This window comes from Lissotriton vulgaris, chromosome 5 (genome assembly GCF_964263255.1).
Source record: "Lissotriton vulgaris chromosome 5, aLisVul1.2, whole genome shotgun sequence".
Classification (NCBI taxonomy): Eukaryota; Metazoa; Chordata; class Amphibia; order Caudata; family Salamandridae; genus Lissotriton; species Lissotriton vulgaris.
Window position 1 is genome coordinate 1,915,176,919 of NC_141693.1, and position 16,281 is coordinate 1,915,193,199.

The following is a 16,281-nucleotide window of genomic DNA, read 5'->3' on the forward strand; positions in this document are numbered from 1 at the left end:
CAGCTGACTGTTTGTAACAATACAAAGGATATTACTTTCAGTAAGAGGGCATGGTACAGCCCGCCGCAAAGTTCTTCTTGCCACACAGAACAAGAATGATGAAAGCGCTCAGAGAATGATTTGTGTCACCACCTTCTGTACACAGAGCAATGCCATCCGCAAAATTGTTAATAAGCATTGGGGTCTTGATAGCCCGGGACATCAGCCAACATGCCCTCCCCATACACTCCTTCAAGAAGGCAAAAAGCATCAGGGACAGTGTAGTAACCTCTTTTTCGGAAACCCCCGAACAACAAACATTACAGACTCTGTGGAATTTACCTGTGACCACAGGTCATTTTAGATTCTGGGGCTGTGAATTAACCTCACAAACCAAGCAATTTACCTACAAACAACACACAGTAGAGCTAAAAGCATTTACTAATTGCAACACAAGCAATGTAATCTACTGCATTACATGCCCCTGTGGGCTCATTTATGTTGGACAGACCCAACAGAAGGTCAAAGTAGGGATTTTGCAACTCCGCAGCAGACTGAGGTGTGAGGTATAGGGGGCTCCACTAGTTGACCATTTCAGGGTACCGAAACACAAACCGGGTGCCTGAAGTGGGTTGTACTAGAAAAAGTGTTCCTAGGTCCAAGGGGAGGTAACATAAGCTACATCCTAAATGTCAGGGAAAGCAAATGGATGAGCCGCCTTGATTCAATCGCTAATGGGCTTAATGAACACGATGCTAACTATGCCCAGCTAGCCTGTCTCTAAGAATATACTTTGGCTTGCATTGCTTTCGCTATGTATTCCCTTCCCCTGCAGGTGAACGGCGACAAGCAAGATGACTGCTACATCTGTATGTGCTTGTACTGGTATGTCTCTGTACCGAATACTGTATAATTACACCAGCTGTACAATTTTCCGTTAGTTATGTACTAACTGACATGCAGATATACTTGACATATAGCATGACTCTATACAACTCAGCCACTTAGGAATGGTAATTCTAATATGATGCGCTGCTACTTTATAAGTTTTGGTTAGGGTATATGTTGTTCACCACAACTCTGTGTATTGATAACAGGCTGTGTAAATTCGACTGTGCATCAGCTGTTATGCAGGTACACTAGATGTATATCCCAAAGCCACTAAACTAAGCCACTTAGTAATGTTTACCCAATTTATGTGATGCTCATTCGGCACTCAGCACAGTATGTTCTGCCCGTTTATATTGTGACACTGTAACCATCGAACACACAATATATTTTTATTTAATCCCTTTAATATTCCATGGGAACCTGCTCTTTTCCGTTTTTAAAGCAATGGATCTGTTTTTTGCTTAGACCGATTTTCCGTCAGTCTAGTCTTTCCATTGAATCAATAGTGACACGGAGCCCATCCGGTGCAGCTGGTCGCTAGCATCCAGCGGCTGCAGCGCTTCCGGGACACGTGCACGCTTCCTTTTTAAGCGCTCCGCAATGGGCTGCCATTCGCCTGTGATTTTTTCCGGAGACAGCAGCATCCCTCGCGTTAAGCGATTTCCACTCTAGTCTGTAGCAGGGCTTTGTCTGTTCAACTTCTGAACAACCTTTTGAGTAGTTTAGAGTACCTACACTGAACGTGTGCTAATACGATCCCTTTTTGGATTAAAACACAGGGATTGCCAGTACATTATTGAAGCTCAAGGTCACGGAGGATCGGTGAGTTGTTTACCAGTACTCTGCTTGTTAATCCTTTACTCGTTGAGCCCTATAGCCTCAATATGTGCATTATAGTTGCAACATATATATTTTCCATTACCATTTTTTCAGAATCAGAACGCTCATAATCGGAATGCACAACTGACCCTACAAGAGTTAATTGGTTGTGGTGTGTTTTGAGATTTGGGCTGTATCTGGGGAGTAGTGTTTTGGTATTCTACACCATATTAGGAAGCCAGTTTGTTTTCATACGATAAGGATTGGTTTTGTACCGATTGTGACACATGAGGAAGATAGTGTTTTCTTACCCCCCTCCTTTGGAGATTTAAACAATTAGCTTGGCATGTGTGTACGCCCCCCTTATTTTACTCCATTTTAGGTTGATTGATGCTTGATTTAACTTTTGACTCAGACTTTTATATGTATGGCAACCATTGATGGGCCACGTATGGATAAACCTTATTCCTCAGATGATATCGTGCTCTCCCTGTCTCACGAGGAGCCTACCGGCCCATTTCATTTAGCTGAACAAGCGCCACCGGAATTGGGTGGTTCTTTGGTAAATATTGACATATAATTACGCCTATGGTTGAATAGGTGCGATTACTTTTAACTTAACTTATGTTTCATTGGTTCTAGGTGCCCCTTTTTGACCCACATCACCCACCCCAGTCCTGAGGAAGACCCCGTAGTAAGGTGGCAACTTAACCTACATCTATAAGGGGTCGAAACGTCGACTTCTACATCTTTACCTATCCATGAACAACAGACTATTATTACTGTGTTTCAATATATGGCATCGGTTTTACATTGTTTTTCCATGTGGCTTAGTAAAACATGTATATGTGATGTCAAATGGTGTATTCTGTGACCTCACTGGATCTTTAAATGCCTCTCACTATACCCTAAACCCTCACCAAACCACATTACCTACCCCACTCCCCCTTTTTTCCTTCTGGGCACATTGTATATACTGCAAGACGATCTCTGTCATACACAGCATAGATAAGGAGGTGATTAAAAAACATCCCTCTTACAAATTGTTGGTTTATTGTTACTTTCAAATTGAGCAAAAAGGATCGTTTGTTCTTTAAGCAGTGCGCACTGGGCCACTAGCACATTGGGTGCGTGAGGATCCCGGGATATGGGGAGTAGACCTGGGGGGTGGCTGGGAGGAGCGCATATCGTTATATGCAGATGATATTTTGCTATACACCCAAAGACCGTATGAGTCCATATCGAGGCTGATGGTCATGCTACGCACGTTTGGGGAATACTCCGGATATCGCATCAACTGGAGTAAGTCCCTGGGTTATGTTCTGGCGGGGCCCCAGCCACGAATTACAGAAGACTGCGAGGGCCTACTCTGGCGTACAGAGTTCCGATACTTGGGCATCTGGGTCACTCCATCCGACACCGAATTCCTCCGTTTGAACGTGCTGATGCAGCTGGAACGCCTTCACAGCAACGTGATGCACTGGAGGGCTCTCCCGCTCTCTCTAATGGGCCGGGCCGTCTTATTCAAGATGATGGCCCTGCCCCGGTTGCTCTATGCACTACAGAGCTCGCCCTTCCCGATCCCGGAGCACATATTCAAAACTATAGAGGCGGAGCAACGCTCGCTATTGTGGAGTGGAGGATGCCAGAGAATAGCGCTTAAAAACCTACAACAGGGAGTGTTCGAGGGAGGGCTAGCGGTCCCCGACATTCGTCTCTACTTTTGGGCCACACAGCTAGTTAATATAAATGGTTGGGTGTTGCTCAACAGGAGGAACCTGCGTACCGAGCGGACCGTTTGGCACTGGGAGAGGGTTCATATTTGGAGGCCCTATATTCTAAACCCAGATGAAACCAGAACCTGCCCCCTCAGACAGCGGTGGTGGTGGCGGTGTGGAAGCGGGTGACAAAATCTCTGGGGTGGGAGGTGAAGCTCACGGATTGTACACCTTTGTGGAAGGGCGACTTCCTTCGGGAGGTTGCAAAGCTGCGAGACCTGCGCCAGTGGAGCCTAATTGGCATAAACAAGCTGGGGGATGTTTGGAAGAGGGGACGTTGGTAGATTTCGCGAGTCTGCAGGCAGAGTTCCACATGGGGGATGGAGAATTTCTGCATTACCAACAACTTAAACACGCCATCCACGCACATTTGTCACAGGGGGAACAGTTACCTGAGTATGCTCCGCTTGAGGATCGGTTGTTGCTAGACCCTATGACTGATAAGGCTATCTCCCTTACCTATAAAAAACTTGTTAATAACCTCCCGGACACACTGGGACAGTTGAGAGAAAAATGGGAGTCTGATCTTGGCTTATTGGAAGATGATGACTGGAATGAGGCTCTGCAGTGTCCGAGAGAGGTTGCGATCAGGGCTAGATTCAGGCTGGTTCAGCTGCGCATACTCCATAGGTCATACACACCACGAACGGTGCAACATAGGATGGGGTTTGCTGCTTCACAATATTGCTTAAGGGGCTGCGGGGAGGAAGGCACCTTTTTTCATCTTCTATGGGCTGCCCCAAAATCCGCGCGTACTGGGCTCAGCTGCAGGGGATTATGGCAGAAGTGGTGGGGGCTGAGGTTCCACTAGAGGCCCGCTGGCACGTCTTGGGGGTGACGGGGAGGTCACCTGGCCCAAGGGAGAAAAGATATGGCTTGCACTCGCCAGTATGGTGGCAAAAAGGAACATAGCGCGACTCTGGGGGAGTGATCTGTCACCAACGGTGGAAGAATGGGAGAGGGACCTGGACTGGTGCCAAAGGGCAGAGAAGGTAATTTACAACAGTAGGGGATGTCCCAAAAAATGGGAGAAGATATGGTTAGCATGGAGATGATACAGGGGGGAGTGGTTGAGTACCCCCGATGGCTCGCCACTGAGATGAGTTAGGTCTGGTGGGATCTCACCCTCTGACGGGTATGCCCAGTGAGCACTTTCTGTATCGTACAGCTCGAGGGACTGCCTGTCCATTATTGTCAGAGGAGATAGCCATGAGGCGGGGGGAAGATGATGTGGCATGTAGCGTGGAGGGGGGGGGGGGGGGGGGGGATCCGGGCGAAGAGGGTAGGGGAGCCTAAGCATAGTAAGTTGAATCACGCATGGGGTGCACCTAGGGGGTAGGCCTATATTGATCTCGCCAACGGAATTTTGCATGTGCATTATTATAACTGTACCAGTGCACTTTCACTGTCACCTGATGTGTACTTTCATGGAGCTGTTATGTTCAATAAAAAGACTTTTTAAAAAAAAAACAGTGCGCACTGGGACCGTTCCCCTGTAACATTGAATACCCAGGTCCCAGTACTTTTGGGTTTGCCCTTTAATGTAATGGTTACTTTCAGTAAGGTAGACATACTTTATTTGCCAAAAATTCACCAATAAATATAATCAAATGTATATTTCACAAATTCAAACATTGTAATGATTAATAAAAGTTATTGTCATAAAATATTTTCTTTAAACCTTTTTATCAAATGACATTAACTTGTCTTTGAGCCTTTCTTTTAACATTTTTCATGGTGCAAAGTGCATCCATACAACCAACAACAAGAGCCTCTTGAACCCCAGTTAAAGAACATCCAGCCTTAGCGTGGAGTGCTTTTAAAAAAACGCTGTAAACTCTCAATGGCCCAGGAGACTTATTATTTTTTAATGGAGCCTCCTACAATATAAAAAAATGTTTGGTGGCGCCTTAGACTCTTCTGGTGGCACAAAACCAGCACATGTTTCGTCGCTGTTGAGGCTATTACCCTGTGACTTCTTCAGGGCAGTGGTCAATTTATAGCAGTTTCTTAAATCCGGTAATAATTCCAACCCGGAGTGGGGTTCTATCTGATTTGATGTCTTGTCCCAGTGGAAGTACCTATTTGTAATATCGACAGTGAAAGGCTTCCATGTCCGATTGCAGTATTCAAAAAAGTGTTTTTAGGATCACTGTCCCATCCGGCAGTTGTATAGTTTCGAGTACGATCTCCCGAAGCAGCATGTTCGCCGGGCGAGTCTGCTGTGCTACTGTAGCAGGGGTAATCCCCTCAACGACGACAAAACACGTGTTGGCTAAGAAGGTTTAAGAATTGAAATTAAAGACTGCAAAAAACACAAGACAAGCATCATTGTGACTTATGATATAATTTATGTGTTTAAAAATACTAAAGTGTGTGCAGAGAATCTTGTATTAATCCAGTAAAGTGGTCTTTGATCACGCGTTTGGGGATCTGGTTGTTTTTCCATACCTTATGCAACGTGCCAAATTTCTTGCAACAACTCGATTCTATTTGTGAAAGACCTGAGAGCGCCACCGCCCTATTGCTTACCACCATTTCCATATATATATTTCATAACTATAACGTCCCTTCAACCTTTGTGTGAATTTCTATGTTTTTTTAACTGGTAGTCACATTTGCCGAGATGGAAAATAGGGGCTGGCCTCAGACTAGCTCTCAGGAATCCTTCTGTAAGGGACTTACTGGAGGTAACAGGAGGGCTTCTTGACCCCTAAGGACCCTCAACATAATAAAAAATAATCATAATAATATTAATCCATATTTATAAAGCGCAAACATATCACCCAAGGTGCTGGGAGACTTTGGGGAGATTAAGTGAGCTATTACTCAGAGTCATATGCTGCGGAGCTGAGCTGCCGTCGGGGATTCAGTCGTGAGCCCAGTGCTCTGAAGTAAGCCGCTCTGGCCACTGCGCCACACCTCTCCCTCAGCATCCAAGAGGGCTTAATTCCCCAACCAGTATTGTGCCAGGAGGCGCATTTGCTGAGTGGTGGAAAAAGGGGGCGTGGCCTCCAAAGTTGTCTCAGCAATTCCAATGTATGGGACTTACTTGGAGGTAAGAGGAGGGGTAGTTAGCGCCCAAGGACCCTCAGCAGCCAAGTGGACTTCACCACCACCGCCAGCAGTGTGCCAGGAGGCATGTTTGCAGACTGTTAGAGAAAGGGGGCCTGACCTCCAAAGACCTCTTAGAAATCCTGCTGTGTGGGACTTACTGGAGGCAACAGGAGAACTTGTTGGCCCTCAACGACCTTCTGCAGCCAAAGGGACTTAATTCCCCAACCAGCAGTGCGTTTTTGCAGAGTGGTAGAGAAAGGGTGGCCTCCTGTGACTTACCGGTTCTTTTAATAAAAAAAATTAAACATTTTTAGGTGGGAGGGGCTGCATAACCCTCCTTCCCAGGGTCAATTCAGACTGCAGGGACCACATCCCCCGGCGGCCTGCCTTTTTTAAATGGGGAGGCTGTGCGGCCCCCTCCCTGGGCCAATTTTTGCCCCAGGGAACCCATCCCCCGGGACCTGACCTTTTTGAAAAAAAAAGTTAGACATTTAAAAGGAGGGGGGCAACGGCTCCTCATCTCTGGATGATTTCGGACCCAAGGACCTAACCCCGTGGGGCCTACCCTCTAGTGTGGGTGCCCTAGTCTCACCCAGGGCAACAGGAGGGGTAGTTGGCCCCTAAGGACATACTTGAAGACCAACTACCCCTCCTGTCACTTCCAGTAAGTCCCCCCCAGTGGGATTGCTAAGAGGTCTTCAGAGGCCAGGCCCCCTTTCTCCAACACTCTGCAAACGCGCCTCCAAGAGCACTACTTATTGAGGGATGAAGTTCACTTTACTCCTGAGCGGCCTTTGGGGACAGGAAGCCCTCCTGGTACCTCCTGTAAGTCCTCCACAGCGGGATTCCTGAGAGCGGGTCTGAGGACGTACCATGTAATCGTAATAAATAAGAAATAACATATTAATTAACTTCTGTATAGTATAATTATTACTTAAAAGAGTACTGGAAGAACAAATGTACACACGTAAGTGAACGTACCTCTTTAAAATGTTTTTCACATCCTAGAGAGAAATGAAGAAAGAGGACAAGGTAAATATCCAAACACGCATACATTGAAGCATTCATTTCCTTTGTAGATGGGCCCTGATCTGTGATTGAAGGAAAGGTAGCATCTAGATATCAGAGAATACTATAGAATCAACATATCTTCAGCATTTACCATTTTTATTTTTCTGACTGATAGTTGTTTAGTCACAGAACAACCTGACAGTCTCAGATCAGGAAAACTTGCAATAAATACTGTCATGTGCTTATCTAGGTTCCTGATCGATACTGTGACCTTATGCCCCTATTCGGCTATAAAGCCCTTTGTTCCCTATATTGGCATAACCGCTCAAGTACGATTTTCTGTAAAGTCATCTCTGGCCTCACACGAGCAGAGCCACAGAGCCACATTCCAGCATGACTCTCTGCTACTTCCTTTGCGACCAATTAGTGCAATGACAGAGCAGCAGTCACTATCTGATATTCCTAGATAACACTCCGAGTTCTTCAACAAGATAAAAACTTAGCAAACCTGGAAATCCCCGCTTGCTATGTTTTGATTAGTAATAGAACTCTAATGAGCAACTGATAGCTGCCACTTCCTAGTGACATCTTTAATTGACGTCTTATGTCCAGCAAACTTGCGTCAAACCCGGCACCTGTCAGGTATAAATATTACCAACGTTGCCTTAAGCAATGAGCGAACATGTTGCTGATGCCAGCTGCCTGCATGACCCCGTGTTGGTAAAAACTAGCACTCTGTCGCTGCAGCCTGCTATCCTGTGGTGGTGAAGCTACTGATTACCATTATCGCCGCTACAGCGCGACCTATGGTGCAGTACGCTTGAGGAGCCGTGCAGCCGTCCTCTGCGAAGACATCCAGCCCAGCTGCCCGCGGACGCTGTCACCCCTCCTTCCTCGACGCGCTGAGAGAAGCCGCTGCCTTTCTCGTGCAGAGAAATCCAGTCCCGGCGCTTCCAGTTTACCCTCGCAGGTGACTGGGATATCGAGAGAGACCCCTGAAGGAGATACCAATCCTCCATCATTCTATTCAGAGGTATGGTGTTGACTAAACCCTTAGAAGAGAATTCTTGAAACAAACCTTGGCAAAACCAACTTAACTTAAGCTACTTACTTACTCCCCCTTCTCACGTGTTAGGCCTAGGTCAGGCACACTGGGGTAGGCTTAGTTAGAAGCACCAGTTGAGTATGTTAGCCTAATGTATATATGACTGTATAAATGTTTTATTACTTTTAAACCATTGTATGGCTAAGAAACCATATCAATGCTTTTACAGTTCTATTTCGCTATTCTTATCTTACTGTACGTACTTTTCATAATAACAGTTATTGCAATTGTGGCAATACATTTCTCTTGTACGAGAAGAAAGACTGTTCAATAAATGTTAACCTTTATTGATACACGCCCGTCTCTCTATTCTCTACATACTGTGAAAGTAAACTGCACTAGACTGACTGAGTGAAATCTATGTCTATTGTTTCACACGACCCTAGAGATCGACTCTTGATCTGAGGAGCAAAGTTGTCATGTTGCACGGTTGTTGGAAAGCTGAATCCCTTCTTGTCTGTGCCAAGGAAGCTGATCACTTCCTATGCAGAGAAGAAAGTTTCCAGTGACCTCTGAGCTAGTTGGTAACACAACCCAATTAAGTTTAGCATAGTCAGTGGAGGCCTGGAATATAGCCAGTTCCACGTCGATACTACTGTTTATGTTATTCCAATGCGCAGGGCCTAGTGGGAAACTAGGAACTACACTACATGGCGCCCTAACGTTTGGTAAGGCGATAAACTAACGTAAGACTTGTAGAGTAACTCAGTCGTGCATATTTCACACCCCTTTCTCCCGTAAATACTCCAATAGGCGTCTGGAGTGGGTGAAAGGTTAAAATCCGCCCGACCTTAGTAGGAAGAGATTCCTATGTAAAGCTCTGGTTTATTCAACGTTGAAGGATACAGTGTTCCAAAATATTGTGCATCTAATCTTTGTCTCCTTGGAGACCTACTCTGCAAACCTGCATTTTTTGAAATGTCAGTAGAAAACAACGGCACCACTGGGGCCGCAGTAGATGCGACTCAGCAAGGTCCCGAATACACAGACCCGGATGCTATTATCATCCCGGTCCAGTTAAGAAGATCTATAACTTTAAAACTTATAGAAAACGGACTGCCACCTCAAGGTGGTACAGTAATTTTCGTGATAGAGGCTCACGAGTATCGGCAGACAGAGGTATTCTATTCATGGATAAACTTTCCAGCGGTAAACGCTATAACACAAGAGTTTCACTATTACAAAATAGAGGAACCTCCGGATGAGTACGCCCCTTTCGAGGAGGTTGAAATTCCACTTAAATTTCAAGAGCACCTGCTCTGGTTTAATGGCGCCCTAAAACACAATGATCACATAACTAGGCTCGGTCCACTAGGTAGACCAGGAGCCACGTGGCCGGTTCTAGCCAGCTACACACCACATCCTGACATTATAAAAATGTCTAGAGAAGAGCTGTTAGCACAGCTAAACACATTAATAAAAATACATAGGCAATTAGTCCAATATGTAATACGGACTGCAACAGTCCAGCCAGCTGTTAATTCACACCAGCTGACCCCTCATCAGGGGAACACAAATAAAATTACACCACAGAACATACAGTCATGTCTTGGTAAAACACCCGTAAAACGGGAACAAATTCCTTTCTGGTTAGCCCAGAAAATTACTCAAATAGAGGCAGTATTTCCTGATACTTCCCCTATTGAGAAACACAGAATCTTGACCATCTGCCTTCCTATGGGAATCGCACCACACGTGGAGGACTGCGACACTTGGGGTACAGTCTTTGCTTCCATTTACACAAAAACACACGGTGTTCCGTCTATGGCGGTAATACCAGACGTGCTAAAACAGATTCAAAATGAATTCGGTCCAGAACCCGCTTTAAATCTAGGTATGAAATTACTGAAAGACTTCAAGCAGGTCACGGCTATATTATTAGCCAATGTAAAGGGAGAAGCAGCATCTGTGGCGATTCGCCAGAAGTTGAGGGAAACAGATATAAAAGATCCTGTTGAGCTAGCAAAAATCATAGAAAAATGCTATGAAGAATTAGGTAGAGACAGCTTGGGTGGAAAACCAGCTAAGCCCCAACTGCTCGAAAATCCTGAAAAATTATTTATTAAAAATAATTTAAATACTCCTAAAAAGAGCTGGGATGGAAATAAACAATCCACTCCCAAGGAAAAAGTTTTCCAGTCCAGAGGAAGGTCTCCTCGACGGAGGGAAAGAACTCCGACTTGAGAACGCCAGTCTCCCCAACGGGAGCCCTCTGAGAAAAGATATAACCTTAGAAATAGGGATAATATAAAAAAACTTGATAGATATCAAAGTATTGATACACGTCCCTCTCGATCTCTTCCACAGAATTCGGAAAGAAGAGGACGGTCAGACCCAGGAGAGCACACCAAGTCCAAAGACAAGGAACCTGCTCAAAATAAGAAATCTCAATTTCAGAAAAAGAAGGTAGCTAGTATTAGAGTAATAAACTATGCCGAGAATACTGAGGACACAGTTGAAAAACGGGGAGTGGGCATTGACAATGTTGGACAGTGCAGCAGAAATCAGTATAGCGCGCAAGATCTTGATGAGTCATCTGGAGACAGTGGACACGAATGAATACATTCAGGTTGAAACTGCCGACGCCAGACTTAGCGAGCCCCATAAAATATACGAAATAACATTGCGTATAGAGGGTGATAAGACTAGGAAAATTAAGGGTCTGTTTTGGGATAAGCTCTCGAAAGGCTATGATATTCTGTTAGCTGAAAAAGATTGGCCCCCGGAGTTTGTCAGGGAGTGCCCTCGTGGCGAAGAGGTAATTATGCCTGCCTTCTCAAATCACATACCGATTCACAAAAAATACACATATGCAAGGAAATGGGCAGTGGCCCAGGCACCTGCATTGTATAAAAATCATGTAGGATGGGATGAGGATTCTCCGCCTCACAAAATCCAACTAAAAAGTGAACCAACTGCCCAACGGCAGTATCCCATAAAGCAAGAAGCTAAAAAACAGGTCAGGGAGATCTTAGATCAACTTGAATATCAGGGGGTGATTGAAACATGCACCTCTCAAATGAACAATCCTTTGTTTCCTGTCTCCAAGCCAGACAATTCATATCGTCTAGTTTTGGACTACAGACACCTTAATACATGTTGCAAAACCTTTGCAGTACAAAACTCGCATAGTGCAGCCCTAATGAATAATATAGTTAGGAAAAAATATAAAACGACATTAGACATTTCTAATGGTTTCTTTTGTCAAAACATTGCACCAGAAAGCAGATACTTGACCGCTTTCTCTGCATTTGGGTCGCAGAAAAAATTCTGTCGACTCCCACAGGGGTTCAAGAACAGCCCAGGACTATTCTCAGCTAGGGTAACAGAGTTACTACAAATCTATGATGATGAAGCATTATCTTACGTAGATGATATTTATCTCACAGACGACGACTTGGATACTCACTTGAAAAGGGTGAACACCATTATACTTGGGTTCGCAGCAGAGGGTTACAAATTTAACTTTAAAAAGTCCCGAATTGCCCATCTGACAGTACTATTTTTAGGGTACGAATTATCAAGTGAAGGGAAAAGCCTAGCGGACAACTTCTTAGAGAAGTGCGCTGTACTCCAAGCTCCAAAAACGCTGAAGAATTTACAATCAATACTAGGTTTTCTGAATTTCGGAAGAACTTACATCCTAAATTACGCAGAGAGGGTTAAACCTCTCTACGAACTAATAAAACCTGATTTAAAACAAATCAATTGGACTCAAAAACACACAGAAATTTTGAGATCACTGCAAACAGACATGTTAGCAAAAACAAAATTAGATACACGTGACAACACGATCGATCTTGTAATCCGAGTCATCCCAGGAAGATGCGGATTCACGTACCTAACCTCTAATGAGGGAGAAAAGGTACCAATTTCAATTAAATCTCACTTGTACACACAAGCAGAAAAAACATTCAGTCGCACAGAAAAAACTGTGAACGCAGTGCAAATCGCATTAGCAAATGAAAGAGAACTAGCACACGGCAAACGGATTAATATCCTTACAGCGGAATCCGCCTTCGAGGCGCTATTCAGCCCAGTAAACCTGCCTACAGTGTCACTGGATCCAAAATGGATACAGTGCATAGATTCTCTAGGAGCGGAAGATGTAAAATACTATTTCGCCCCGCAATTTGAAGAACTGAATGATTTAGAATATGAAGAAGAATATCGTCTGCCAATCGAAATCCTGCCTCTCCCACAATACGCATGTATAATCTATATAGATAGCTTTGTACAGCATTTCAACGTAGAGAGAAAATCCTACGATGCAGCATGTGCGATCATTAAAGGTCGTTGGCTGTGCGGTAAATTCAGACCGAAAGTAACAAAAACTGAATCTGTAAGAAACTGTTCGGTTCAGAGAACTGAAATCAGATCTTTAAAGATGGCGCTCGAAAATGCAGAACGCGAATTCCCCACACTTATAGTGTGCGATTCTCATTTTTGCGTCAATTCTTACAATAACAAACTGCAGAGTTGGATCGAAAACGATTACAAAGATGACACAGGTGCCACAATAAAGCATAAATTGCTTTGGGAACAAGTAGCTCTTTTACACAAAGAACTACAAAAGACTCACGTGATTCACGCACAGAGTCTTCAGCGTGATGGCGTTCACGTTGCAGGGAATTCATTGGCTAATACAGCCACCACGGAAGCAACTAAACCGGCTTCCGTAGCCACAAAAAAGCGTACAGATAAGTATATAGACGGGGAAACTATGCTAGCAGTAAAAACGACCGTAAAGGGCGACTGTGCAGCACTACCCGTAAACTATCCACTCAATTATGCATACATAATCGATGCAAACTCCGTTCCTTTTGCTCGAATCCCTGGAGTGGGGGATAGAGTAATTCCAAACAGGAGCAGGAGGGGCTTCCTCCTACTGGAAGCACACATGGGGTTGGGTCTGAAACACCAAACAATCAAAGCCTCTCTGAAAGAATTGCAATCAGAGTATTGGTGGCCAGGAATGAGTATAGATATTCAATGTTTTGCTCAAAATTGTGAAGACTGCAACAGAGATCGCAGAAATGAACAGGCCAGTGTAGTTTCAGGATCCCTTCTAGACAGCATAAGGCGGTCTATCTGCGCAATCAAAGAAGAGAAGCGCGTCCCAGTGTACAACGTTTAAGACGAAATGCACTTAAAAAATGAGGCCACCAGCACTCGGCTGACGCTAGAACGGTTATAAAAGATTTGCGAGTCTTTATCGGCACATACGCAATTACCACGTTCCATTCTGACCAGGGTCCTGCTTTCAGCTCTCGAGCCTATAAGGAGGCCATGGCTAGCATGGGAATTGGGTTGCGGTATTCTTGTCCGTCGCATCCCGAAGGGAATAGTGTGGTAGAAAGAAAAAACCGGGACATAAAGCAATCTATAACAGCGAAGGTATTAGGTTCAGGCGCTGGGTGGGTCAAACATTTAATAAGTGTCCAGACTAGTCTTAACAACATGCCAAGAAATTCTCTAAAAGGTTTCAGCCCATACGAACTATTGTTCGGAATAAGAATGCGCGTTCAGGACCTCGATAGTCAGATGTCAGTGGTACAAAAAGAAACAAAGCAGTTTGAAGTAAAAGACCGTTTGGCTGTTTTACAGGAACTGAATGAAACAAGAAAATCATTAAGCAACATAAAGTTAAAGCAACAGCCAAATACCACTGACGAGGCACCACCCGCAACAGCCCCAGCAAGGCCTGTCTGGATTCCAAAGATTGGGGATCTAGTCAGAGAAAAGATCGCGGTTAAGAAGGAATTTGGGCCTTCTTACAGAAAAGCAGTACCTGTCTTAGCAGTCACCGGAACAAGATCAGTTGTGCTACCGCCCCTTGCTGGTAAAAAGGAGAACAGAGTCGTGTCCATCGATCTGGTAAAACCACAAGCATGTGGCCTATAATCAACAGTAGGCCCAGTGGACTCCCAAGAAACAACAGAATACCCAAACTTGCAACAATCCAAGAGGTTCAAACTGAAAGACTAATCACATTCGATCAGCCTGCAGTGCACAATGAAGGACTATGCAATAATGCCATGGAACTCGTGCCTCTTGAAACACAGATTGAAACAGTTCGTCAAGAAACAACACCAGTCTACAATAATGTGGCATCAGAAAGTGCTACCGAGAGACAGATTGAAAGAACAATCCCATTAATTGACAGAACTGCCTCTGGTTATTTCATCAACTTCGACAACTTCTCTGAAGATTTAAAACGACCCCGAAGTGATGCCAGAAACAAAAAAGATTTCTAAAGAAAATGAAACAGGACTCCTTCAACAAATCAAAGAACTATATCTGGATTCACCGTTGATTGAGCATTGGATCATCTCAGGGGTATTCATACTCCTACTATGCCTAATTTTAGTTTTAATTTTAGGGAAGTTCATTACAATTGAATGGACACAGCAAGTCAGAACATCAACCTAGTCCTGAAACCACAGAGATCATCCCACGTGAAGAAAAGAGAACTGTCAACAGTAAATGTCACAGCAATTCCAATACCTGGTGGGGTAGTATGGGAGAAAACAGACTATGAGATCTATGGTCCGGTCGAAATCCTGAAGTATCCTCATCAACTAAAGGTTTCCTTAAGTGACTTTGTTACACCAAGTACATTCTCTGATGATTGGGACTTTAACAGTATTAATGACATGATGTCTGATTTAGTAATGTCAGCTAGATTCACAGATCATGATTATTTACAAGGTTCATCTAGTTATGAGCAGTTATTCTGTTACACCCACTATGGGGATCATTACTTACATAAATCTGCACAGCCTAGAAATGTTTTTATGTATAATCAATGGGAACATTGTTCTACACCACCTAAAAGCAGTTCTAAAGCATTTTTTGAGAAATTCAAATATTTTTCAGGGTTTAACACCAGTGATGCAGAAACGTTTTATTATAAACTGTTAGATAAAACAGGAATGAAAACAATGCTGACAAATTCTAAATTGATATATTCAGAAGCATTTTATGACAAAATGATGACATTTGGTTTTGATTATTGGAAAACTAATATTGAAACGAAAACAATTTGGGGTACAAAAGATTGGCAGGTGCAAGGCATTGAAGCACTATTTAGAACCTGCATGATACCAGAACAAATGTTATTTTTAAATGACACTGTACACCAAACATCTTGTCTTGGCCTAGCCAAAAACAAAGAAATGAAAACACCGTCTATACCAAAGCCAATAGCTGAGAATGCAACTGCAGATAATGAATTAGACGTGTCACACATTTTACATTTCAACAGAACACATCCTGATTGGAAAAAGTGGTTAATCTGGCCTACAGACACAAATAGCTGTCAAGATAGATTCCTGAATAAAACACAGGGTTTAAAAATGACCAGATTAGACTCAAGATATTCCCAGAGACAACATCCAGGAATTATAACTACATACAGTGTAGGCAAACTCTGCCTAGAATGGCTAACTACATCCACACTGGCTGAAATTAAGCAACACTTGTCTTTATTAAAAGATGGTGCTGATTTGCGCGATTTCATTCTTGGACCACGCAAACAGCGTCAAAAGCGTTTCATAGCGACCAGCATCTATGCTGCTTACAACGAGGCTTGGAAAGTAAAGCAAATTGAAACTGCTGAAAAGATACGAGAAATTGATC

The 16,281-nt window shown here is 43.9% G+C and overlaps 1 protein-coding gene across 1 annotated transcript in view; it reads right to left on the reverse strand.

Annotated features, from left to right (window-relative positions):
* Positions 1-16,281, reverse strand: part of LOC147717710 (E3 ubiquitin-protein ligase TRIM11-like) — a 312,589-nt gene that overhangs the window by 93,250 nt on the left and 203,058 nt on the right. The window contains exon 5 of the mRNA XM_086919874.1: positions 7,506-7,528. Coding sequence (XP_086776000.1) covers positions 7,506-7,528 — 23 coding nt within the window. The remainder of the gene's footprint in view (positions 1-7,505; positions 7,529-16,281) is intronic.